This window comes from Leucopleurus acutus (assembly GCF_964270905.1).
Source record: "Leucopleurus acutus genome assembly, chromosome: 16".
Lineage (NCBI taxonomy): Eukaryota > Metazoa > Chordata > Mammalia > Artiodactyla > Delphinidae > Leucopleurus > Leucopleurus acutus.
Window position 1 is genome coordinate 7,401,036 of NC_139158.1, and position 27,081 is coordinate 7,428,116.

At 48.2% G+C, this 27,081-nt stretch overlaps 1 protein-coding gene across 1 annotated transcript; it reads right to left on the reverse strand.

Annotated features, from left to right (window-relative positions):
- Positions 1-10,999: 10,999 nt before the first annotated feature.
- On the reverse strand, positions 11,000-17,854 carry IFT22 (intraflagellar transport 22). Its single transcript, XM_082857335.1, has 5 exons — positions 17,760-17,854; positions 15,950-16,026; positions 15,742-15,831; positions 14,672-14,874; positions 11,000-13,897 (listed from the first exon to the last, which is right to left on the reverse strand). The coding sequence occupies exons 1-5, from the start codon at positions 17,796-17,798 to the stop codon at positions 13,749-13,751; spliced, it is 558 nt and encodes a 185-aa protein (XP_082713461.1). The 5' UTR covers positions 17,799-17,854; the 3' UTR covers positions 11,000-13,748.
- Positions 17,855-27,081: the final 9,227 nt, after the last annotated feature.

Below are 27,081 nucleotides of genomic sequence, written 5' to 3' on the forward strand. Positions count from 1 at the left end.
GTTTTTGAGTCGGGCAACTTCAAATGTTCTTGGCCAGCCTATAGAGATCCTGGTCCCCTGACCTGCCTGTGTGTGTGGTGTGGGGAGGGTGACAGAGAGGGGGGTCGTGTGATACAACACAGCCACCTGGCGGGGGGCTGAATGAGGCTGCTCCCCACAGGAGGGGCTGTGTGTGGGGGCGGGGGGCAGGTGTAATGGAGTGGAGAAGAGCAGAGACAGTGGGTTCCTGGAGCCCAGGGAAACAAGATAAGATCAGGCCACTCTACACAGAGAGACGCCACAAGGCAGAACACGGGGGCACCAGGCACAGGAGGGAAAAAGCCATTTTTGGACATTTCAGCCCCATTTTAGTGGATGCCATGTGGAGAAGAGGAGAGGAAACTGGCTGGCAGACAGAACCAAGGCCCTTGACTTACGGCCGCAGTTGAACCTGCCCAGCCGAATCCAGATGTTCGGGTCACCCTATTTAAGGTCCAGACATGGTGGAGCAGAAATAAGATGTTCCTGCTTTGCTCCGCCTGTTACCTGACTTACAGAATTGAGAGCATAAGTCACAGATTCCTGAGTCTGCCACCACCTGGAATCTCCCCAAACTCCTACCGCAGAAATTCCAGCGACTGCTAGTAGGAAGCCGGGCATTCTCATGAACATGGCTTTAATAGGGCTTGGAAGCATTTGGTACATTACTGGACTTGTATCTTAGAAACCCTTTTGTGGCTTTGACAGGCCACAGAAGAGACCGACTGGAGAAGCAGGACTAATTCAAGATGACCATGTAACGGACAGAAGATGGACCGGTGATTCCAGCAAAGGGAATTAAAAAGTCCGCAATGGGAAAACTAGAACTTTGAAGAGCATGGATAATGGGCAGACCTGGATTAGAACCTTTGCTCCTTAACTTCTTAGTTGCATGACCTTAGGCAAGTTATGTCACCTCTCCAGGAGATAGTTTCTTCATTTGTAATCTGAGGACAGAAACGTCCCATTTCAAGGGTTGCTGGGAGGGTTAAATGAGATGCTGCACGTGAGGCACTAAACGCACGCAAGTCACTGCTACAGTCAGAGCCTCTCACGCACCCGGGGAGTGGGGCTGAGCCCCAGCAGGGAGAGCCCGCTTGCCGGTCCCCATCCAAAGAGCTGGCTTGGCGGTTCTGACGGGGAGCTCCGCTGGGGCCCCTCGTGGTGGGGAGTGGCGCTGGGGGGTTATTTTACATACCATAAGGCACTTTACAGCTTTCCTTCTAGCTTCTTGAGCTCCTAGAAGCCTTTGGAACAGGCTTCGCCAGCTCCCCAGGAGTCAGAGTCCCCTAGTCTCTCCGGGCTTAGAGTCCGTGTCCCTCCGGTCCCCTGCTCTCCCAACAGCCTTACCTCGATGAGTCATTTCAATCTCCTCTACCTGTTTCTATCATTTCTTACTCGATTTGGTCTTGCGATCGTCCTTAGAGGAGTGATTTGAGAGGGTGTTCTGGAGATCCAGTATAAATGACGTTCCAGCTATACACGTCCAAGTCAGGAGCACGAAAGCCCAGTGAGGAGCTGTCCTCCTGGCCAGAGACAGCGGCGTGCGTGAGCTCGTGAGCCTCGGGTAAGCAGGCAGAGAGGCAGCTGGCAAGGGGCCTCCCTTCCTCTCCTTACTGCTCCACAATCTGCTCACATCTTCACCAGGTTCAAGGTTCAGCTGTTCAGAAGCAGCCTCCGCTTTCTAGGAAATGCAGTTCTTATGGGCAGTGCCAACACTAGGGACTAACTCTTATCAGCCCCACCACGAGCATTTCTAACTTACTAGCTTTTAAAGAAATTTAGAAGAGAGCGCCACGGCTATATAAATCCCTGGATATATACACAGAACCTGTCCCCATCTTTGGTAGGGGACGTAGAGATTTTGCAGCTAACAAAAGACAAGGGATGTTCCTGCACTTTGCGCTGGGACCCAGAACTTCGCCGTATACGAAAGGATGATGTACTCGTGGCGGGGGTGGCACAGGCGGGACGTTTCAGTACAGTCGTTAACATCATTCTCCTGGTTACCTCCACGCTGGTAACCTTGGTTGCTGGTAACTACAGAAGCACTCAGTGCCAGGTGTTAAGCGAGGCACTGTGAATACAGAGATGCTTCAGACATAGGCCTTGTTCTCAAAGAGCTCCAACTTCATGTTGAGGGTGGACCCTGAGCCAGCCATCCTTATCCAGGACACGGGCGAGCTCTCCAACATCCTGGTTTCTTGCTTGTCCCCTGCCTCCCCCTCTCAAGGTCACTCCCAAGGTTAGCGCAGTGCATGGCAGCCAGCAATGCCTCGCAGGCAGAGCCGAGGCAATGGGGACCAAGCACCTGCCACCTCACGGACATCAGGGCTCATCTGGCTTCCGGGTCGGGAGGAAGGTGTGGCAATAAGGACAAGTTGACTTTCCTCCTGTGTGACCTGGAGGAGAATGGCCGACGACCATCCCAGAGAAGGCAGGCTATGTCTTCAGTCAAGGGTAAGCGCATCTCCATCTGAGATGGCCCTGAACCACGAATCCATCTCTCTGCGTCCACTGCGGTGTCCACAGCTGCATACAGTCGCCAGTCCCCAAGTCGTCCGAGTCCCTTGGTGCTCAGAGGTGCCGTGGAGAATACAAAGGACAAGATGTGGTTCTTCCTTGAAGAGCTTTCTGTCTGTCCGAGAAGAAAAAGGCATGAGAAGGTCACGAAGGACCAGAGCATTACCGGGGTGCTAGACGGGGCTCAGGGGCAGTGGATCTGGTGAGCACAGTGCAGGCTGGGAGCCCAACTGCAGGCGTGCAGGGTCCCAGGAAGGCTTCATGAAAGAGGTGGGCTTTGGGCCGGGCTTGAAGGGTGGGCAGCATTCGGAGGGATGGTGGTGGCGGCTGCATTCCTGGGGGAGCTGCACGTGAGCCATGACCATGGGTGCTCAGAACATGGTTCCCTCATCACCCCCTTGTGAAGCAGAGGATTCAGCCAGTGGTTCCTCTTCTCGCTGCTGTAATCACAAGAGCCAGAGGCTAGAGGGTTTGTGCAGGCACGGAGCTTTGCGTGGCCAAAGTGGGGGCCTGTGACACTCATTTCCTACGGTGTCATCACAGCGTGAGGCCAGGGACAAGGACATGCTGTCAACACCTGTGCTCAGCCTTTCTGCCAAAGCAGCACGGCGGGGGCCATCCTGGGGGGCCGCTGCTCCCCAGAGGCCAGGATCTGGAGCCTTTATGCTGAAGGTATTATTTTGGGAAACCACAGACTCTAAGCCCAAACCTCGCTCCACCGGCGTGACACACGTGGCCAAACACTTGGACCGGATTCTGGCAGAAGATCAAAGAATTCATTCGGCAGAGGAAATCTTTGGCTATTCTGAATAAGGGGAAATTTCCATTCATCTCGTAATTCATACTAGAGAGATTCCCTATGAATGGCGCCAATGTAGGAAAATCCTCCAAGCGAGGCAGCCGCTATCACAGTTGAGAACTCACAGGGGGAGGGCTGGGGGCACGGGCAGCAAAGACAGCGCAAACAAAGAGCTCAGCCTGGAGCCCATCACACGGGAGAAAACCTATATCCTCGTGAGCACAACGGCGCTCCGAGAAAACACAACCCTCACCCAACAATGGCCAAGTCCTTCTGCAGATTCATTCGTGTAATGAGTCAGGGGTGGTGATCACTTCAAGAGAAATCAGCCCTCATTCGTCACCCGAAGGTTCCAACTGGAGAGAGGGCAGATGCTCGTCATAAATGAGGGGGCTCTTGGGGGTTCTCTGGCCTCAGGAAACACGGAGACCATGCAGGGCCCCAGGAGGACTGTCAGAGGGGCCTCAGAGCACACGTCGTATCAAATGGTCATGGAAGAGGAAAACATGATGAAAGGGCAAATTTAGAAAACGATTTTGTTGGAACTTGCACTTTTAGCACCTGTAATGGAATGACAGACTTGGGCTGGAAGGGATGCAGACACCCGTCGGGAGACAGTCTGCTCTGGGGACACAGTCATTCGCTTGCAGCCCGAGGGGTCCACTTGCCCAGGGACCTAGTGCTGTGCAGGGGAGAAGAAGCCAGGCTCCAGAGCTCTCAGCAGTTTCCTCTTCCACAGGGCCTCGATATCGATGTTTCTTCATGGTCCCTCCTCCTACCTCTCCCCTCAGTAAAGTCCTGGCCTTGTGTCTGCCACGTGCCCACCTGTCACTGGTGCTGCCCAGGGGGCAGGAGGCCATCTGCCCACCAAGAGGGTGGTGACCACCATTACATCTGACAACTTGCGAACACGCCGCAAGGGATGCTGCTGTGACCTGTCCCTTCATTCATTCAACAAATATCTTTCAAGCATCTCCTCTACTCTGTAGCTGGCACATTGTTTGTGTTGGGACAAAGGACAGGGGAAAAGGAGGTGTCAGCCACAAGTGGCTCGGGCCACCCTGGGGAAGAGAGAGGGGAATCAGGAAACCAGGAGCACCTTCGAGACGGCAGGGGTGTCTGTGTCCCTGGTTTCAGAGGGGGGCTTTGGAGAGAGCGCTGGGGAGGGAGGCGGAAGAACTCTGATCTAATGACTGCCTCCCAGGTGACAGGCTAGCGTGTGCTGTCTCCGAGGCCCCTGCGTGCGTGGCATCCATGGTCTCCACTTTGTAAATAAAGAAAATTAGGTGCATGCGCAGCTGTCACGCGGCACAGCTGTCACGCGGCACAGCTGGTCCAGGTCTGTCTCACTCCTGATCCCAAAGTCTTCCCATCACCACAGGGAGAGAATGGGTCCTTTAGGGGACAGTGGGAGGCCCCTGGTGAAGCGGGAGGAAAGGGGATGGAAGGGGAGAAGGGGACTGGCTTTGGTAGACTCTACTTTAGGGAGCAGAGAGAGGCACACTCATTCATTCACTCCTCCCTTTATCCACTAGGCAAATCTCTACGGAGCCCTATGGAGGGCCAGGCGCTGTGCTTCAGTGCTGGGGATTGAGTGAGGAAGAGGGACACGGGACTTCTATTCTAGAAGGAGGTGGGCGATCCAGGAGGCTATGCGTTTTGAAGGGGAAGCCAGGGGAGAACCCTAACCTCGACCTGCACCGCTAAGGCTGACTTCTGGGAAGGGCTGACGCGTCAGGTAAGAGCTGAAAGAATAAGCATCAGCCTGGTGTGTGCTGGGAAGCGTCTTCCAGAGACAACCGCGCCGGCAGGGCTGTGGGTGACGGCAGGGCCGTGGGTGACGGCAGGGCGGGAGGAGCCGGAGCCGAAAGAGGGCCAGTGTCACATACGTGAGGAAACCCGTGCAGACACGGAGGGACGCGAGGAGGGACCAGGTCACCCAGGGCCCTTAGAAGGAGCCCAGACTGGACCCTGAGAAAAATGGGAAGCCCTGAAGAATGTTAAGCGCGGGGAGGCCCCGAGCGGTCTGCAGTTTATCCCTTCCCTCCTTCCCTCGGAAGCCCAGGGCTGCAACTGCCAGGAGAGTTGTCCGAGGATTCGTCTAACTAGGGCAGATGTGGTCAGCGAGAGCGTGTGAGTTCTGTCGTTTTTCCTCGTGAACCAAGGAGGTTTCCAACAGGTGCAGTGAGCCGAGTGAGCAACAAAGCTAGGGCCGAGTGCGGGTGGCTTGATCCCAAGGAGGAAACCTCTGGTGCGTGAAGGGCAGAACTGAAGGTCCCCCCACGAGTGCTTGGGATGGACGTGCGTGTGCAGGCACCCCCCTCTTGTGGCCAAAAGAGGTACTGCACCCGTATTCCCAAACAGGCCGGACTGTAGGTTGTCGCTGGGCTGGGGAAGCCCAGTGAAATGAGGCTGGGGCTGCAAGGAGCAGTGGACCCCAGGAGGTTCCCACCTGTTTTTTTGTTTGTTTTTTGAGAAACCTGAACAGTGGAGAAAATGTATATATATGCTTAGAAAGAAAATGCTAGAAAGACACTCAGTGTTACCAGTGATTCTGGTATAGGCTTGGAATAGGTGACTAAATTTTTCATCGCGTTTATACGTATCTTAAAACTTGCTCACGTATTACTTTTGTTGATAAGAGAAAAAATGTATTATTATTATTTTTTAAAAAGAGCAGAAGCGACAGAAAAGTGCCCCAAGGGGGTACTGAAGCGGAGGCCAGGCGGCTAGTGTGAGAGCTGAGTGGCTCGGTGAGGGCTGCTGCCCGGGCAGCCCTGGGCATTTCACACCCGCGGAGCACGAGCCACGCTGAGAAGGTCCGTGCTGGGGACCAGGCTTCCTGGAGGCTGCCCTCCTGGCCACTTCTCTCTAGCTGCGTCCTTCAGCTCACACGCACCCAGCCTCGGGGTCCCTGCCCCTCTGCCTTTCTCTCACGTGCTCATCCTTCTCCCATCAGAGTAGCACCCTCCTGACCTGGTCTCGCAGTGGCCCCAACCGCCAGGTTCTGGGTGACCTGGGAGTGTATTCCACACGCTCACACTGGAGGGTTCTCTTCTGCGTGGTCTCTGATTTGTAATGAGGGCTGGGTCTGCTCAGAAACTACAGCCATGCGTGTTCCATCCATGGGGTCTCTGCCTGGACAACTTTTCTGGCTGCGGACAAGTAGCTCACCTGGCCGGCAGTTCTGGTCACTCTGGTCACCTTCCCAGCTTCTCTCTTCTCTCTCCTGCTTGAAACTCTTCTCTGGGGCAGGGCAGCTCCTCGGCCTCCCCTCTGGAAAGTTCCCTGATGCTGGTCTAAGGGACTGGATCTGGAGGGCCAGGGACACAGCCCCCATCATTGCTAGGGTCATTCTTGACTGGAGAAGTTTCCAAGGAGGCTCACTGGTGCCGTGGGAGGGTTACATTTCAAAGAAACTCCTCATGAGCTTAATTTCAGAAACGTTCTGAAATACATAAAATATGTTTTTTAAAAAATCAAATAGGGCTTCCCAGGTGGCGCGGTGGTTGAGAGTCCGCCTGCTGATGCAGGGGACACAGGTTCGTGCCCCAGTCCGGGAAGATCCCACATGCCGCGGAGCAACTAGGCCCGTAAGCCATGGCCGCTGAGCCTGCGCGTCCAGATCCTGTGCTCCGCAACGGGAGAGACCACAACAGTGAGAGGCCCGCGTACCGCAAAAAAAAAAAAAAAAAAAAAAAAAAAAAAAAATCAAATAAAACCCCTTCATTATAGAAATTTTCAATCCCACTAAAGAGAATATAATGATACAACGAACTCTCATGTTCCCATCACCTAACCTCTATAGCTATTCATTTACTGCCATTCCTGTTTCCACCACACCTCACCACATTTTGTGTGTGTATGTGTCTGTCGAGTATTTTAAAGTAAATCTCAGTGTATCTTTTTTCTGATAGGTAACTCAGTATGTATCTCTAGATAATTAAATTACATTTGACGTTTTGGGGGAATGTGTATGATAACAGAATAGTTTAGTGATCTCCTGTACGCATCTCCACCCCCAGTAGACACCCAGCCACTCTCCTTTCATCTGCTCTCCCCTCTCCCACCACAATGGATATTTTTCAAGCAAATCTCAGACATCATTTCACCCATAAAGTCGGCAATATGTGTCTCTAAAACGCTTTTCCTTTTTAAAGCATAACCCCAATATCATTATCACAACTAAAAATTTTAAATAGTAATTCCTTAATATCGTCCATGTTCACATTTTCCTGATTTTAAAAAATTTCACAGGGCTTCCCTGGTGGCGCAGTGGTTGAGAGTCCGCCTGCTGATGCAGGGCACACGGGTTTGTGCCCCGGTCCGGGAAGATCCCACATGCCGCGCGGAGCGGCTGGGCCCGTGAGCCATGGCCGCTGAGCCTGTGCCTCTGGAGCCTGTGCTCCGCAACGGGAGAGGCCACAACAGTGAGAGGCCCCAGTACGGCAAAAAAAAAAAAAAAAAATTCACAATTGGTTGTTAGAATCATAATCCAAATAAGGTCTACAGGTTGCATTTGGTTGATAGTCTCCTCAGGTCCACTTCCCTCTTAAAAAAAATTTTTTTTAAAATCTAGTAATTTGTTGAAGTATTTCAACAGTTTGTCCTTAGAACGGAATGACACAATGCTCGAGCGCCAGTTCTGTGCCAGGCACTGTGTTTTGTGCTGGAAATAAAGGCGTGGGCAGATCTGGGGCAAATCACTGACTCTCTCTGGGCTTCAGTACCCGCTTCTCTAACAGAAGAGGACTGGACTAGATGCTCTCTAAAGGCTCCACTCTGATTCACTCGGATCCCCACCTCAACACTAGGATCCACTGTGTGAGTCTACACGAACCGCAAACTTACTCCCAGGGAACCCTCGCCTGGACCCTACCTCTCTGGGCGGCCGCCCACCTGCCGGGGTGCTCGGAGGCCGAGATAAAGCGGGAGGAGCTCGCCCGGACGGCGGAAAATCGCTCTGACCGCGGAAGCGAGCTGTAAAGGCAGAGACCTTGCGCACGGGCCGGCCCCGCCCAACTACACTTCCCACAGCCCTCTGCAGCCAGCCGGTTACCACGGAGACGGGCCGGGATAGTCGGCTCGGAGACTGTCCGTGGCCTGGGTCTCCGGGTGGCCGTACGCAGAACAGCCTCTACCCCCACGGCTTCCAAACGGGCCGGCCACGCCCGCCCGCCACCCAGACCTTGACTCTGGAGCCCGAGGAGGCAGAGCCATTTGGCTGGGTCTGGGCCGCCGGGAGGAGGCTGAACTACATTTTCCAGGAGCCTCCGGGCACGCTCGCGCGGGGCACAGAAAAGGTAACATCGAGTTGTTGCCAAGGAGACCAGTCCCGGGGTATTTGGGCCCCTGAAGCCCGTGGAGAGAGGAGTTGGAGACAAAGAAGAGAGATAGTAGAGCGAATGAGGATGGAAAACTTGTTTATAAAGCAACATAAAGAGTACACTCCCTCCTGTTTGTTTCCACCAACGCTCAGGGCCGGCGTGAGCATCGCACAGCCCTCTGGGAAATGCAGATGGCGCTGCCCTAAGGGCTATGGGAAATGTAGTTATTAACAGCCACTACCTCGAGCACCTACAGTAAGGATATGGGATTGAATCCTCCCTGCTTCTCCCTTCTTTTCCACTCAAACACAATGTTTACCTCCCCAATACTTACAGAATCTCTCCCTCTCTCTTCGTGCCAACCCTCAGTGCTGTATTTCAGACACTCCCTTAAATCTATTCTCCTCACGGCCACCAAAGTAATTGTCCCTGCTCTCTTAGGGCTCTTACACAGCTAATAAAACCAAGTCCACGTTAACCGGCTGGCATGTATATTTGGCCTCTCACCTACTGTCTCACACTAGTCTCCTCGTATGTAAGAACCATTCTCTTTAGATTGCTCATCTCATTTGTGATTGATATCTTAAAGCCATTGCCACCACTTTTTTTTTTTTTTTTTTTTTTTTGCGGTACGCGGGCCTCTCACTCTTGTGGCCTGTCCCGTTGCGGACTCCGGACGCGCAGGCTCAGCGGCCATGGCTCACGGGCCCAGCCGCTCCGCAGCATGTGGGATCTTTCCCGGACCGGGGCACGAACCCGTGTGCCCTGCATCAGCAGGCGGACTCTCAACCACTGCGCCACCAGGGAAGCCCATTGCCACCACTTTTTAAAAATGCAGAGCACAACTTCTTGCTTTTAACAGTTGCCCCCGCAAAAGGGTGGTACATTCCAAGTGTAGCTGGATTTGCAAAATATTCTTGAAAAGTACTGGAAATAGGTTTCTATCAGTAGAAACCAAGTTCCTCATACTTTGATAAAATTAGGATTTTATTTCTCTGAACAAAATATTTCATTACATGATCTGGTTAATTCACACCTAGGTGTTTTCCAGGTCTTGTAGAGTCACACAAAAGATTAAAACAAAAAACAAAAACACGATGGTTCTTGTATGAATTACTTATCACAAAACTCCGGTAGGATCATAAACAGTCTTAATAGATTTTTTTTTTTTACACAACACTTTGAAAGTCTAAGATCTATAATTACACTTGATCCAAAGAGCTGTAAGTGCGGAGTGAATCTGCCTGAGGCTTTAGAGAAAGGAGGCATACTTTTAAAAGCTATCAGAAAGCCTAGATAGGAGTGAACTGTACGGTGTAAGAAGACAGATGAGGTGTTGCTCACATCAAAGCACCGAGAAACTTTCCTTTTGAAGTGGGAATACTTGGCAGACACAACATTTCCATTAGCTTTTAACTTCGGTAGGAAGAATGGCCCAGATCATAAACATAGAGAATTATTTAACTGATAAAGCAGTTTAGAAGTCACAGTCAAAAATACGTAATTTCTTCTTAACATTCAAAAGCGGAGTTTCCATCTTCCTCATTTATTTCTTTGGTTTTGGTTTTTAAAATGTAGAATCCTTCATTTCTTGCCTGAGGAAAGAGTACGTTTGTTGAAAAAGCATCCGCCACGGCCAGGATATTCATGTAGTTCTCAGGAATCAGGTGGGGAAGGCTGAAGTCAAGATCTAGAAGGGCCACAGTTCAGAATGATTTTCTTAAGTGGTACCAATGCAGTTACCTTTTCAATGGGTATCAGGAGCACTGCTCTTTTATTAACTCTTATATGTTCTCAGTTACCAGCAAAGCTCCATCTGTTGTTATAGCAACTTAGCCTACACTTTGGACATAAGGGTCTTCTGGCGTTCCAGCAAATGTATAATGATCTCCAGGAGCTTTCCTGAACAATTTTGAGATATGGACATTCAGGTTACAATATAAGTTGTAGTTTTCTTTACAACAGAGCTTCAGAATACTACTTGGTCATTTGATTGGTTTCAAGAAATATGATGGGGCTTCCCTGGTGGCACAGTGGTTGAGAGTCTGCCTGCCGATGCAGGGGACACGGGTTCGTGCCCCGGTCTGGGAAGATCCCACGTGCCGCGGAGCGACTGGGCCCGTGAGCCATGGCCGCTGAGCCTGCGCGTCCGGAGCCTGTGCTCCGCAGCGGGAGAGGCCACAGCGGTGAGAGGCCCGCGTACCGCAAAAAAAAAAAAAAAAGAAAAGAAATATGATGCTAGATCTATCTGCAACATACTTGCAAACCATTTTCTGGATGGTTTAGCTCCAAAAATGGTTATCTGCCCTGCTGTTGTTGCTGTGGTTGTTATTGCTTTACTAGGTTCAGTCTCAAAGGGTGAGACTCTTAGCCAGGTCCACTTGTAAACTCATCCGCCCAGTTACACAAGACAGTGGAAAGAGTGGGGGCATGGGATCCAGTTCTGTCCCAGTCCCTAACTCCCTAACTCCCTAACTGAGTCCTTTGTCACTCCCCCAAACCTGCTCGTCCTCTTCCATTAATGCCTCAGTGAACAGCATCTGTGGTAGGCTGAATAATGGCCCGCAAAGACATCAGACCCCACTCCCTGTGACGTGCACATCCTGTAAATGATACTTTGCTTGGAAAAAGCGTCTTTGCAGATGTGACTAAATTAAGGATCTTTAGATGGGGAGATTATTCTGGGCCCTCAATGCAATTTTAAGTATCCTTACAAGAATGAGGTAGAGGGAGAGTTGAGTCAGATAGAGGTGAAGATAATGTGAAGATGGAGCAGAGAGAGATTTGAAGATGCTGGCTGGATTTGAAGACTGGAGTGATGGAGCCACAAACCAAGGAATGACAGCAGCCACCTCTACACTCGTCCTCCTTCTGATCCAGCCCTCACACTGAGGTCAGAGGGGCTTTTCTACCATGGAGATCCAACCACATCAACCTGCAGTGAACATCCTTCAGTGGCAGCTCAAACCCTGACACCTTGGCCTGGCAGGCAGATTCTTAACCACTGCGCCACCAGGGAAGTCCTGGCCTCTTAAATTTTAAAACATTTTTCTCGATTCAAGGGCTCACAAGGGTTGTGCTCTGGCTATGGACATAAATGAAAGCTGCTGGGGTAATTTTTCTATTGAGCTCTTGGATAATCATTACAAATCAGATAAAAATAATCTCTGTTTTGGAGCTGTAGTCTCAAGATCAATTATTATTATTGCAGCTATTATGTAAAGAAGATTTACTACAGTTTGCATTAACGTAATCTTGTGTTCCTTGCAAAAGTTCCAACTGAGAGCAGGTCAGGCAGAAGGAAATTAACCTGGGCCTAAAATGTGCTCACAGATAATCCAGGCAGTTTACTAAGAGTTGACTGTAGTTCAGTCTAAATTTACCAGGGGGCTTCCCTGGTAGCACAGTAGTTAAGAATCCTCCTGCAAATGCAGGGGACACGGGTTCGATCCCTGGTCCGGGAATATCCCACATGCTGTGGAGCAACTAAGCCTGTGTGCCACAACTACTGAGCCTGCACTCTAGAGCCCGTCAGCCACAAATACTGAGGCTGTGTGCCGCAACTACTGAGGCTGTGTGCCGCAACTACTGAAGCCAGTGCACCTAGAACCCGTGCTCCACAACAAGAGAAGCCACCACAGTGAGAAGCCCATGCACCACAATGAAGAGTAGCCTCTGCTTGCCGCAACTAGAGAAAGCCCGCACACAGCAACAAAGACCCAATGCAGCCAAAAATAAATAAATAAAAATAAAATTTAAAAATAAATAAATAAATTTACCAGGGAACTGTCGTTATCTGCCAACACCACTCTCTCAAGCAGACTGCCCACACACAGCCCTCTTCATTGTAAGAGTGAAACGCAGACAAGCATATATTTCATCTCTTGTGTCTCTACTTTTCTTCCACTCTCAGTTGAAAAGACCTACATCTAACTTTTTTTTTTTTTTTTGGCTGCGTTGGGACTTCGTTGCTGCGTGCAGGCTTTCTCTAGTTGCAGCAAGCAGGGGCTACTCTTCATTGCGGTACGCGGGAGTCTCATTGTGGTGGCTTCTCTTGTTGTGGAGCACGGGCTCTAGGCGCACTGGCTTCAGTAGTTGGGGCACGCAGGCTCAGTAGTTGTGGCTCACGGGCTCTAGAGCACAGGCTCAGTAGTTGTGGCTCATGGGCTTAGCTGCTCTGTGGCATGTGGGATCTTCCAGACCAGGGATGGAACCCATGTCCCCTGAGTTGGCAGGTGGATTCTTAACCGCTGCGGCACCAGGGAAGTCCCTACATCTAACTTTTGATCTACTTAATATATTTTCAGGTTGGCTGTATTAAAAAATTCAAAAAGTACAAATTATGGAAGAACAATAATTCGTAAGATCACTAAAACAAACTCACTTGTACAATAAGCTATAAACTCACCATATTTGCTTATCCTGAGCATTAAATCTTTTGACTATTTTTACAAATGGTTGTTATGACAACATCACATTGTTTTTCCCTGTATTACATGAAATAATATTTAAGAATTAAATTTTAAAAAAAAGAATTAAATTCCCCTGAGATAATAAAAAACGTTTTTAGAAGATGTATATGTATTCCACCTTCCAGTGTGATACGGTGTCCAGATATCAAAGACATCTAAATAAAAATAAAATCTTGCAGAGGTTAAATGCTAATATTTTTCAAGAATAGCCTAGGCAGATTGTACAGATTAAGGAATGAAAATCACATTTAAACCAATGTACATGGATTAAACTACTGCTGGTATCACTGGGCTATGACAGTTACAATTCCACAACTTTTACAGTACGGCAAAATGTGAAGGGGAAAAAAAAACCACCTCAGTTTTCCAGCTCTCTGGAGAGATCTGGGGCAAAGGTATCAGAATTCAATAACAGGAGTTTCTCAGCTGAACTGAGGACAGAGAATAGATGGTATGAGTCAACTCCCTGGCTGACTGTTACCTTTGGCTAAATAAGGAAAATGTCTTCTACAGCCAAAGGGAGATGAGAACCTTAGTAGGTGGATGGATTTCAGCTCTGCACTGAAATTGACTTCATTTGGGATGCGGAAGCGTCTAGGTGAAGGCCGGTTAGGTGATAATTGACATCTCCTCCCGGTCTCTGCTCTCAGACACTGAGTTGATTATGCTTCTTAAATACTTTACGAACTCCATTCTGATGTCTTCTGGGTCATCCTCAAGATTTGAGTGCACCAGCTTCAGCTTGTTCAAGGGTGGCGCTTAAAAAAGAAAATAATGTAATTAGGCAGGAACTTTTAGTGAGGGGCTATTCCTAGCTCCAAAGGACCTGAGTCTTTTATTTCTTATTTTAAAAATTTATTTATTTATTTATTTGGCTGAGCCGGGTCTTAATTGTGGCACGCAGGATCTAGTTCCCTGACCAGGGATCGAACGCGGGCCCCCTGCATTGGGAGTGAGGGGTCTTAACCACTGGACCACCAGGGAAGTCCCAGGACCTGAATCGTACAGGAGCCAATTTCTTTAACTTTCCCAAGTCCAAAAATAAAGTTGTGCCTTGCTTGACACAATTTAACAGAGAAAGGTTTCATCACACTGCCACCTGGCAACAGGATCACAGCTCTCCAAGCCACTTCCAGGCCCTCTTTGTTCTTACACCAGAGGAAGGCATTTCTGAATTTTGAGTTTTTTATGGTCACTTTGACACCTCTGTAATGGTGTGTGTCACATGCAAATTGGAGCTTAAAGGCAAGTCAGGAAAGAGTGTCCCTAATAGTACCGATGAGTGGCTAAAACCAGGTTTTTTCCCCCTCTTAGTGTCTGCCTACTTTTAAAGTGTCTGCATCCTGGCCTGGATGGTACAGCAGATCTTCCAACCCAGCAGTTCTGATTTACGTGGTAAGAAAAACAAATGTCTAGGACACAGCAGATGCTCTTTAACTGCACAGGGCTGCTGGTTTCCAAGACACAGGGCAATATACAAATGCCCAGAGCATTTCAGACTACAGCAGAAAGGAGAAGTCCAGGCTTCCTACCCAAAGCCAGGTTTCCTTTGTCACTTCCAGAGCCTGGTTTGTGGTGTGCAATTAACAGACATTGAGTGTCCTGTAAAAACTGCTGCTGGACGAAGCAGGAATACCACATCTCAATTTCCTTCAGGTGGCCTGGGATGTCAGCATTGAAGACGACCACCACCCCATGAGAGTCCTTCATCAGGGCTGGCCAGCAAGACTCGAACCTGCGTGGCAGAAAAGGATGCAGTGTGAAGGGTAGGTGGCTCTGGCTTCTGCATTTGTTTTGTTTTTAATTTTTATTGGAGTAGAGTTGATTTACACTGTTGTTAGTTTCTGCTATACAGCAAAGTGATCCAGTTATACATATACACATATCCATTCTTTTTTAGATTCTTTTCCCATATAGGCCATTATAGAGTATTGAGTCCCCTGTGCTAATATAGTAGGTCCTTATTAGTTATCTGTTTTATACACAGTAGTGTGTATATGTCAATCCCACTCTCCCAATTTATCAGCCCCCCGCCACTTTCCTCCCTGGTAACCATATGTTTGTTTTTTACATCTGTGACTCTATTTCTGTTTTTTTTGTGTGTGTGTGGTATGCGGGCCTCTCACTGTTGTGGCCTCTCCCGTGGTGGAGCACAGGCTCCGGATGCGCAGGCTCAGCGGCCATGGCTCACGGGCCCAACCGCTCCGCGGCACGTGGGATATTCCCGGACCGGGGCACGAACCCGTGTCCCCTGCATTGGCAGGTGGACTCTCAACCACTGCGCCACCAGGGAAGCCCTCTATTTCTGTTTTATAAATAAGTTCACTCGTACCATTTTTTTTCGATTCCACGTATTAGCAATGGTTCTGGTTTCTAACTGTGGACTTTGAAAATGATGTCTAAATATTAATCATGGATGGATGACCTCTCACTATATCATAACCCAGTCACTAAAGTTTCAAGAGCGATGCATGTCACCAGTAATTGATGGAGCCCCTAACACATGCTAGGAAGGGCGCTCGCTAGGCCCAAGTCCAAGGTGCCTGGCAGGCAGCTGACTTTTGAATCATTCGATGGAGCAAATGCTCTAAAGGAAACGTACTTTGGATCGCCACCACAGTCCCAGAGCTCAAATTCACACCCCGTGCTTTTGTCGTTGCTGGTAACGTGTGGGTTCTCAAATTCCAGGATCCTAAACATAAAAACAAGAGCAGCACCTCTCCTTAGGAAACATTATACTTTGGGGATGCCAAAGTCAGGGGCGGGTGATGGTCAGGGACTGCGTGGGACACGGACTGGTCAGGGCTCACCTCACTCCTTGGGTTGGGTTGTATTCGGTGATGTCAGAAGATTCTGTCAGGAAGTTGGCCAAAACAGTTTTTCCACTCTGTGAAAATGAAGACAGTGAAAGATCGTTGCTGAAGAGCAGAAAAGTAAACCATAAGCAGGCCCTCCAATAGCCAGCCTGGACCCAGGTGGGATGCAGTAGAGGCCACGGCCGCCCTGAGATCACCAGGGCAGAGGGCTCTCTCTGGTTGGCTGGGCACAGCCTGCTCTGGGTTGCCGGGAGCACAGATTTCAGTGCTGGCTCTGCTGCTGGGTGACTTTACCTGCTTCCCAGCAGAGGGAATAGCTAGTTCAAAGGCACCAGGCAGGAATGGACGCGGCACATTTAAGGACTAGAAAGGCTGGTAAATTAGAAGGGTAGTAAGGGAGAGGGAGATGTGTATGTGCACAAATAATTCTGTTGTTGAAGCCAGGTAATGGATACTAGGGTTCACTGTGCTCTCTCCCCTTGTATATGTTTGAGAATTTCCATTTTAAAAAGGTATCTGTGTTGGTTTTGCTTTTCATAATTCCGAGCATATTGTTGTTACTTGCCTGTTTAACAGTTTAAGTCTTGGAGAGTTCTCTGTGTCAGTTTACATGGATTTGCCTTATTTTGTTTCACTGCTGCGCAAAGTAAGAATGTACCTTAGTTTATCCAGACGTTTGCTCACTGATGGGCACCGAGGGTGTTTCTATCTGTTCAGCATTGTATCGGACTCATGGGGAACGTGGAGGAGTCTTTAGCTACAGTAGCTTTGGAGAAATGTAACTGCCACGCTAAAAGCTGTGCACATTTAAAATTGCAATCCCAGAATGCTCCGTTCCCTGAAAGCATTCTAACACTGCATGTTATCAATATTCTAAACTTTTCTCATCCACACTGATGAGCACATAAGTGCCATCTGTTTGTTCTGTGTTCTGTGACTGTGCGACTTTTCATACTTATTGGTCAGTTGTATTTCTTGTGCACAGACTTTGCCACATTATCTTGAGTTGCTTCTCTTTTCTTTATTGATTCTTAAACTTTCCTGTATGTTCTACCTATGAATCCTTTCTTTGTCATGCATTTTGCTAATACTTTCCCCTGGCTTTAACTTTGCAGTCATTTCTTTTAAGGCTTCTTCACTTTTGTGTTGTGTTTAAGACCTTCCCTGTCACAAGATTAAAAACATAGCTTTCCATATATTCATCTACTACAGTGGTTCCCAGCAAGTGGTCCCTGGACGACCAGCATCAACAAAATGCAAATTCTCAGGTCCCTCCCAGACCTACTGAATCAAAACTCCGGGATAGGACCAGCGAGTTGTGCAACTGACCACCAGGCAATTCTCATGGGTGTTTACGTTGGAGAGTTATTCATTTACTACTTCCACAGTTGTTCTTTTACACATTTAGCTTTTTAGTCCATCCGAATTTTATTCTTGTGTACGGTGTGAAGTACACAGGTAGATTTAATCCCCCGCCATCACCACCCACATGGAAAAGCTAAATGTTCCAAGACCAGGTAATGGTTCAGTCTTTCCTCCTGGTTTTCTTGTTCCATAGACATATCTCATTAGGGAGAGCCACAGGCGCAAAGGAGAGTCGTGAGATCTAGGCTCTGATTCCATAACGCCACTCACTACCTTGGGCCTTCGGACCTTAGTACAACCGGGTCGAGGTCTGGGAACACCGAGTTCACGGTGAAGCCAGCGGCGCACACCAGGATGGCCGCGGTGGGACTGGGCTCCCGGCTCCTGGGCCCCACGCCCACCCGGGTCCCGCTTGCCGCCCCGCCGGCCCAGGCCTCACCTCGCAGGGCCCCACGAAGAGGATCTTGGCCTTCAGCATCGCGGCCCGCAGCCCGCAGACCCGCCGGAACCCCAGGCGCTGCCAGAGTCCTCGCCTCCGTCAGGGCGGAGCGGAAGCCGCCGCGCCGGTTGGCTGCCTTCGTTCCCATGGAGACGGGAGCGGCCGCGGGGGCCGACGGGAGTGGGCGGGTTTCTGCCGGGGCCGGGCACCCGAGGGGCTCTGGGGTGGTCTGCCGGCCGCCTGCTGGGCGGCGTGGGTTTCGGGTTGGGGGTGGGCGGCAAGGCAAAGCAAGAGGGTAAGAGGGAAGTAAAAAACCCGGATCCAGATTCACTTGTGAGCGGGGAAGCCCGCAGAGCTCGCGGGGTCCCAAATCTTTATTCCTCCCCGTAACCCCGAGAGCTGAAACGGGCCAAGTAGCTGGTGAGGTGGGGTGGGAACCAGGCATCTGACGCCTATATCACTCTGGCATGATACTGTCCACACTGAGAACGGATTTATCATATCCCTGGCCCAGTCTAGAAAAGGTCAGGGAGAAAATGAGTCTCTATGGTTCACCACTCACCGTCATTTGGATAATCTGGGAGAAACCAAAAGGATGATAATGTCCCGGCCTTGTTCACGGGCAGTGCAGGTGTCTGAACGCATTGCTGCTAAATTCAGTCTCTAAGTCAGTTTTAAATTACGGAGGCGGAGCCGGTTCAGAAATTTGGGTGAGGCCATTGTATGCTAAGGGTGCCAATACAAAATACGCTAGTATAACAACTACAACAAGAACAACAACAAAACCAAAATAAATCTAATACCAAACTGCTTTTTTTGCAATACAAGGTGAACTGGGACTTCCCTGGTGGCTCAGTGGTTAAGAATCGGCCTGCCAGTGCAGGGGACACAGGTTCGTTCCCTGGTCCGGGAAGATCCCACATGCCGCGGAGCAACTAAGCCCGTGCGCCACAACTACTGAGCCTGCGCTCTAGGGCCCGCGAGCCACAACTACTGAAGCCGGCTCGCCTAGAACCCGTGCTCCGCAACAAGAGAAGCCACTGCAGTGAGAAGCCCGTGCAGCGCAACGAAGAGTAGTCCCCGCTCGCCGCAACTAGAGAAAGCCAGCGCACAGCAACGAAGACCCAACACAGCCAAGAAAACAACAACAACAACAACAACAAGGTGAACTGTAAGGAAGAGTCTGCCTTAAGTTCAAGATGTCCTTAACTGATTGATTGAATCAATATCTTTTCTTTTTTTTTTCTTTTTGGCGGTACGCGGGCCTCTCACTGTTGTGGCCTCTCCCGTTGCGGAGCACAGGCTCCGGATGCGCAGGCTCAGCGGCCGTGGTTCACGAGCCCCTCCGCGGCATGTGGGATCTTCCCGGACCGGGGCACGAACCCGCGTCCCCTGCATCGGCAGGCAGACTCTAAACCACTGCGCCACCAGGGAAACCCGAATCAATATCTTTTGAATGAATGCCTGCTGTGTGTTCTTCTAGGTACTGGGGATGTGCCTGTACCTCTTGAAGCTGTCATTCCAGTGGAGTAGATGGATATTAAGGAAACAAGTTAATAAAAAAAGTACTCTCAGGTAGAGACAATTTTAGATATTGGTAAATGCTATGAATAAAAATAAATCACTAAAGAGTTAAAGAGTGTAAAGGAGCCAATTTTGGATGGAGTAGTCAAGGCAACACCGTGGTGCAGAGGTGACATTAAAGCAGAAAACTGAGTAAAGAGAGGGTGCAGATAAAGCATTGAAAGATGTAGGGTATGAGCAATGCAGCAGAACAGCAAGGGCAAAGACACTGAGGTGGAAATAAACGTGGTATGTTCCAAAAATAGCCCAGAGGGCCTGTGACACCGGTGCAGGAAGAGTAAGGAGGAGAGTGGGAGGAGATGCTTTTGGAGAGGTTGTATAAGACTTTGGGGATTCATTCTAAGGGTGATTGGAAGCCTGTGCCAGGATTGTATTTGGCTATGTCATAGAAACTCCACCACAGCAACTTAACCAAATAAGGGATTTATTATTTTCTCACCTAACAAGGAATCCAAGGATGGGCATACAAGGGCTGATGCAGCTGCCATCTCCTTACTTTCCTGACGTCTTTTGCTCCGCCTTTGTGTATTTGCTTTCTAGGCAGGAACAAAGGAGAAGAGAAAAGGTCAAAAGATATACAGTACTACAGACTCCCTTTTCTCAGAAAAACAATGGCTTCCTTAGAATCCCTATCCAGTGATTTCTCCTTCTGTCTCATTGGTTAGAACTGTGTCACGTAGCCTCCATAACTGCAAAGGAATCTGGGAAATATAGATTGTAGCTTTGTACATTTCTTTTACCAAGAAGTGGGGCCCAGAGTGGGAGTGGGAGTGGGGATGGGGAGTTGATATTGGCTAGGAAACTGGCCAGCCGAAAAAGTCATCATGGAAGATTCTGAGCAGTGGATTGACGTGATCTGATTTATGTTTAAAAGTGATCACTGGCTGCCGTGTGGAGCAAAGGGGACAAGCGTGGATGCATACATGGCAATTAGGAGGGTATTCAGGTAGCTTAAGAGAGGGATGATGGTGGTTTGGCTAGGGCAGCAGTGGAGGTTGGATCTGGGACACATTTTGAAGGTAGAGGTAGCAGGAGTTGCTGATGGATTAGATGTCAGGGAAAGAGGAGTTAAGGATGAGTCCCAGGACATTGACTTATGAATGTCATTATTCATTGACATGAATAATGTTTGCCATGTCCAGACTTGGGAAGACTGGGGCAGGGTTTGTGGTGGGAGATTAAGAGTTCTATTTTGGTTATGTTAGTTTTGAGATGCCTGCTAGTTGTTGAGGGAGAAATGGGATATAAGATGCTGTACCTGATGGGTGAGGTAAGGACTAGAGCTATAAATCTGGACAAGACATCACTCAGCATGTGGAATGCCATGAAAGCCATGGACTAGATGAGAACTCGTAGGGGGTAAGTGTTGGCAGAGAAGATAAGTGTAGACAGATAGTGCCCTGGGACACTATTCTATTTAGAGGAGAATCTAGCAAAGAAAGCTGAAAAGGATCGTCCAGAGAGGCAGGAAGGAAACTAGGAGAGTATGGCATCGTGCAAGCCAAGTCAGGATGGTGTTGCAAGACAGGGAGTGATCCATTTTGTCAGATGCTTCCAAGAGATCCAGAGAAGTCAAGGAAGGTGAAGAATCAACCATCAGATGTGGTGGAGGTCATTGATCATTTTTTTAAAAATACTTTTCACTTACTATCTTTAAACACGTGACCACACATACATATAGCTTTGTAAAAGTGGCTAAATATGATCATGCGTTTGCTTTCTTTTGGTGCAATCTCCTTCTTCTTTTTTTGTTTGGCTCCCTTACCTCACCCTTGACCTCTCCCTTTCCCTCTTTACCGCTTGAAGTTTTCATTCTAGTGAAGAGACAGACAGTGAGTAAACTCCCAATGGAGAGGCTATGATTACAACCTGGGGCGCATCGTTCAATATTTTTCTCCGTACGTCTTATAAATCCCCATTCTGCAAGGCTCTAAATGCATAGAGACCTGTAACAGGATGCTAAAAGGGTGACTCTATCCAATTTGGACTGAGGCTTTAAAGGCTGACAATAGGTGTTGAGTGTCTCCCAGAGTCTAGTCCCTTTCTGTAGAACTTAAGCACATCACCTGGAAGTTATCAGAGTCATGAAGTTGAAGAGGGAGAGAGGGACAATTTCTTTGAAGAGCGTGCTGTTTGCTCATCTCGGGTCAAGTGAGACATGAGTCTTCAGAGAACTTGTATCCCCTGGCGTTTGGGCAGCCCCCCGTTTTCACAATGCACCTTTGAAGATTATGTGCTTGAATCCTTAGATTGGGGCTCTGGAAGAAGAGGAGGGATGCATTCTCAGTTGAAGAAAAATGAAGGTGGAGTGGAAATAATCTGGATGGAGGGCCTTTGTATTTTGGGTGTGAATTAATTTGACTGAAATAACAAAACTGTATTCTAGTGTGAAGGTTGACAGTCTAGAGATGGTACAGCAGCACAAAAATGGCCTCATGCACCAGGTTCTTTACACTTTTTTTTCTCTGCTGTCCTAAGGTTTAGTCTTTGTCCTCATGCTTGTTACCTCATAGTCGCAAGATGGCTGCTGTGCCTCCAGGCATCATGCCTGCAATTAAGGAAAGAAGAAGTGGGAAGAGCATATGCTTTTCTGGTTGAGTCTGTCCTTTTTAAAAAAAATTAACATTATTTAGTCATAATTTACATATAATAGAGTATACCTATTTTTTTTTTTTGCGGTACACGGGCCTCTCACTGTTGTGGCCTCTCCCATTGCGGAGCACAGGCTCCGGACGCGCAGGCTCAGAGGCCATGGCTCACGGGCCCAGCCGCTCCGTGGCATGTGGGATACTCCCGGACCGGGGCACGAACCCGTGTCCCCTGCATCAGCAGGCGGACTCTCAACCACTGCGCCACCAGGGAAGCCCGATTATACCTATTTTAAGTGTTCTTTGAGTTTTGAAAAATACGTAGACTCCTATACATTTACTATCTTACCATCTTGCTCAAGATATGGAGCTCGAGTCTAGATGGGGAGACCAACCTGTATCGTGCTTTTCACCTTGTGCTTTTCCAAATATAATCTCATTTTAATTCACAACTGGAGCTATTACTAAAAGGCACGTGATGAGTCCATACCCTAAATTGATGTCAGGGAGGAGGCAGGAACCATGAGGCTTTGCAGTGGTTCTCCTTTCTGTGTGAAAAGATGCTGTGTCTCCTCTGTGCACAGAAATGGCTTTGCCTCTCAGTCTGCACCAGCTATGTCGGGTCCAGAGTCAGGGCTTCCTCAGCCCCTGTGTTTCCTAAGCCTCACTGGGAAATGCTACATCCTTTAACAACCCGTGACTTCTTTGAAGAGTCTTATTCATGTTTGGGTCCACTGGACCCAGTTCAAAGCCTGGTGCACAGTAGGTGCTCAATAAATTTCAGTTCCATCTCCCTCTCTCCCCACACATGCATGCAGACACACATACACATGCACATTCATTTATTGTATAAATATGTAAGTTAATGAAAGTTCCCTTATACTTGCCTTGGGGACTTTAGTTTTTGTTTCCAGGTGAGAGAAATAAAAATTGTGAATTGCTTTACATTTCTTGGATATAGTTACTATATAAATTTGGGATTATTATTATAGTAGATTACTGAAATACTTTGCTTTATGATTTTCATTTTAATTAGAAGAGGTTGACTTCAGATGGCTTAATACCCAGCCTTTGATCCTGAAGGGAGCAATATGACATTGGCAGGGACCAGACCTGGATGACCTAAGAGTAATTTTTCTCCTGATTCTGTGACTTGATGCAATAAAACCTCTCACTTGAAAAAACTCAAAGAAATACATTTGACATATTTCAAATCCTTTCTATAAATTGTTGAAAAGATTTAATATAACCGCCCTGTCATAAAATCTTTAATTTGAGTTGACCTTGCATGGTCCCAATTCTTACACATGCAGTTTTTATTACTAAAGAGTAAATGATGGATTTCCTGTTATTCAAGGGAATAAAAATGCCCTTCAATCACCTCCTCCTACAACATAAGAGATTTGAACATATTCGGATGAACTCTCAAAGATAGGAATGATCACAAAATGGATTGTAACCTGGAAGTATTTTGTCTTCTATTAATGCGGGCATCCCTTATTTTTATTATTGTCTTTTAAAAAGCTCTAGCCAAGGATAAGGTTCAGCAAGTTTGGTTTAGGGAAAGTTCAATAAGATAAAATTATTTTTCGTCAATTCCCATTAGAAAGCCTGAGCTATGCTTTCAATGTATATAAAAAAAAAATTCCCAGGGGGTTGAAGATAAAACTTTTGGCGAAAACAATGAAACAGGGATGTGGCATAACTAGGAGCTTTTGTCTTCATTTGGCAGTGTCCTGCATGCAGGCTTTGGGGAGGCAGTTGTGTGGTGGCAAGAGCGCTGATTTCGGAGTAAGCCGGGATTTGAAAGTAGCTGAGTGATCCGTAGAAGATTACTTATACTCTTGGGCTCAGTGGGAGCCAGCATTCAAGATGGCCCCATGACTCTCTCTTCTTGGTTTTCATGCTCTTGTGTAGTCCCTCTTGCACTGAATAGGGCTGACCTGTGTAACCAACAGGGTAGTGAGGGATATGTGACTTCTGAGGCTGGATCATAAAAAGACAGTGTAACTTCTGTCTTCCACACTCTTTGATCAATCGTTCTGGGGCAGGCCGGCTGCCATGTCTTAAGGACACAAGCTACCGTGTGGAGAGCCCCATGGGGTGAGAAACTGAAGCCTGCTGCCTACCAGCTGGCAGCAACCTGCTGGCCACGTGAGTGAGCCATCCTGGCTGGATCCTCCTGGTCCAATCAAGCCTTCGGATGACTTGCAACTCTGCCAGCATCTTACCTACAACCTTATGAGAGATTCTGAGCCCGAACCACCCAGCTAAGCTACTCCCAAACTCTTGACCCACAGAAACTGAGATAATAAATGTTTATGGTTGCTTTAAGGTGCTAAGTTTTGGGGTAATTTGTCATGTCGCAATAGATAACACCGAACCTTAGTGTCTCACCCAGTGAAATGGCGTTCCTAGACCAATCCTATAGGATTTTTAGGAGGATTGAATGAGATAAGATGTACAACCAATCTAGCCCAGTTCCTGGTACATTAGGTGGTTGATATCTGGCGATTACCATCACTTGTAACACTCTCAGATCTTTATAACACTTGCGATGTTTTTGATGCACTCTTTCCATGCCCTTGATCACAAGAGTTTTCCCACTATACTGATTGTACCTTTTGAGCACTAATCTATCTTTGCTGTACCCCTCCCCCCTCCTTTTGGGGGAGGGAGCATTTATATGTTTAACTTATTGCAAGTAAGTTAATGCCTTGACTAACACATGGTATATTCCTGTTGAAATTTCTTCATAGAGAGTTTCTTCACTCTTGCTGAACTTCGCTAATTTCCTGCTTTCTCGACTTAGTTTGCTCCAGATTCTGTTTGCTTGAAGTGAAGGCTACTGTCCAGTCAACGGGTAGCGGCAAATTCCAGCCCCATGCATTACCTAAAGAAGTCTTCATTAACTCACCTCCCACACTGAGATTTTGTTTAGGAGCAAATTAGATCCTGTAGGCATGTGAAACTGTAGCTGACGATGCCCGGGAAACACTGTGATACACCTGTGGATTGCTTAGAAGGTTTGTGTTACGGAGTGTGCACCATTTATGTATTCCTGGAAAGATTTACTTTCCTAATGCAGTTTCAGATCTGATGCGTTGTCCCTTCCGGGGCCAGACCTTAATCTGAAATTTAACCAAGATGATTCTAGAGCCTTCTTTTCTGAAAGAATGCCACCCTCATATAAAGCTGTTTTGAAATGTCGTCTTTATTATTCAGGTCTGGTGAGGCCAACAGATCAGGAGCTGGTTGCAATTGGGAAGAGAGTTTGTTCTCACAATTCCTAAGAGGAGGGTGCACATCGCCCCATGGGGGACCACGTGGGGAAGCACCAGGGTCAGTGAAAAGACAGAAGGAGCAAGAGAAAATTGTGGGCAGGAGCCTGTATTGTGGTTTCTGTAGGAAGGAGAGGCTAAGGCAGGGTCAGCAGGATTCGGGTTGGCTGGTTGGAATCATTGCAGGGGCTCTGGGATGTAGGGGCTGTCCCTGGTTGCCTGACACCTGACCCTCAGGTGCTTAGGGCGGGGGGACAGTGGTCCAGAGTTTGAGAGAAAGGAGGTGGTTGGGATGTGGGCTCCGGATTGGTTGGTTTGCATATGAAAAGCATGCTCAGAGGCAGGCCTGTGGTTTACAGTCTCTAGGAATTAGCTAGTCCGGGGAGGGGTGGTCTCTCCAGAGTCAGCGATGCCCTGGATGTTGAAGCATCAGAAGCACATGGTTCCTTCAAAAGCCCATCACTTAATAGTAGTTACCATATTATAAAATGTACCTTTTGACTTTCAATAAAGGTCCTTGTTTTTATAGACTGTTTTTGCCACTCGGTATGGATGGGTTGAAGGATTTCCTCGTTGCTTTAATACTGTATATTTAAACCTTTTTTTCTCTTTTACTTACATTTAATTTTTAAGCTAAAACAACGTATGAAAGGAATATCCGTATGTGTTTTTTAAAGTCTGTAATGAAAAATAGTGAGAATTCACCTCTCACCGCATTCCCCACACTGTCCCCCTACCTGTCACCCAGACAACCACTTCCACCCATTTCTTTTGGTAGTTATCTTTATAATACAAAATTTTTATGCTTACACCGCTTTTTTTCTCAACATATCATTTTTAGACATAGTGTATTGATTGACTTTTCTGTTATGATAATATGTGAAGTATTAGCTTTCTTTTTTTTTAATATATATTTTTTAATTTGGCCACACCATGTGGCTCACGGGATCTTAGTTGCCTGACTGAGGATTGAACGCGTGCCCCCTGCAGTGGGAGCGCGGAGTCTTAACCACTGGACCGCCAGGGAAGTCCCAGTATTAGCTTTCTTGTTACCACCTCACCTGTTGTCTCCCCATCCTCTCAATACAGTTGAATCACTATTTTTTATTTTATATCAGTAATCAGGTAAACCTTTTGTTAATAGGTTGTATTTGGAGATGTAATTATTGTGTGATGGAGTGCAGAAACACTCTTTCAGTCCCTCTTTTAGAGGTGGGAGAGCTGGGGTCAGGAAGACCCTCGTTGGGCGGTACTGCGTGGCACCCTACACGAGGAAGAGGAGCCGGGAACAGCTGTTTCCTCGTGGCAGCACCTGCCCTCCAGGCCAGGCTGGAGAAGCATCCAAGGTGCCCTAGCAAGATAATGCCAGGTCATCATTCCCCAAGAGGCAGGAGGAACACTGTTTCCTCCTGTGAGACTAGATCACGTTGTCTCCTGAAACAATTGCTGTTTGACTTGGAGAGACATGCCTGCTTCTTAAATAATTAGGAAGGAAGTTAGCTGCAATGCTGGTTGATAAAGAAACTGAAGTAGGAAACCCCCTGCCCACAATAGCCTTCCTCAGCCTGGGAACCAGGGTGCAGTCCTCCCCTTGGCCTTGGAAGTGCTTCAGTAGCCTGTGGACAAAGTCTGAGGCCCTGGAGATGCAAGACCCAGGAAGGGAGAGAAAAGCAAGGTCTCCTCTCCCTGTGGGGAGGGAATGGAGCGTTCGTAGCAGGGGTGGATCCCTGAGCTGGAAGGCTGGATTAGGAGGGGGATGGAGAAGAGAAAGCTCAGGAGACCTTGGCTTAAATGGGACTCTCTACCATCTGCTTGCCAACTTTCTTCCAAAAAACTTAAGGCTAAATTTTGTTTTATTTATGTTTATGT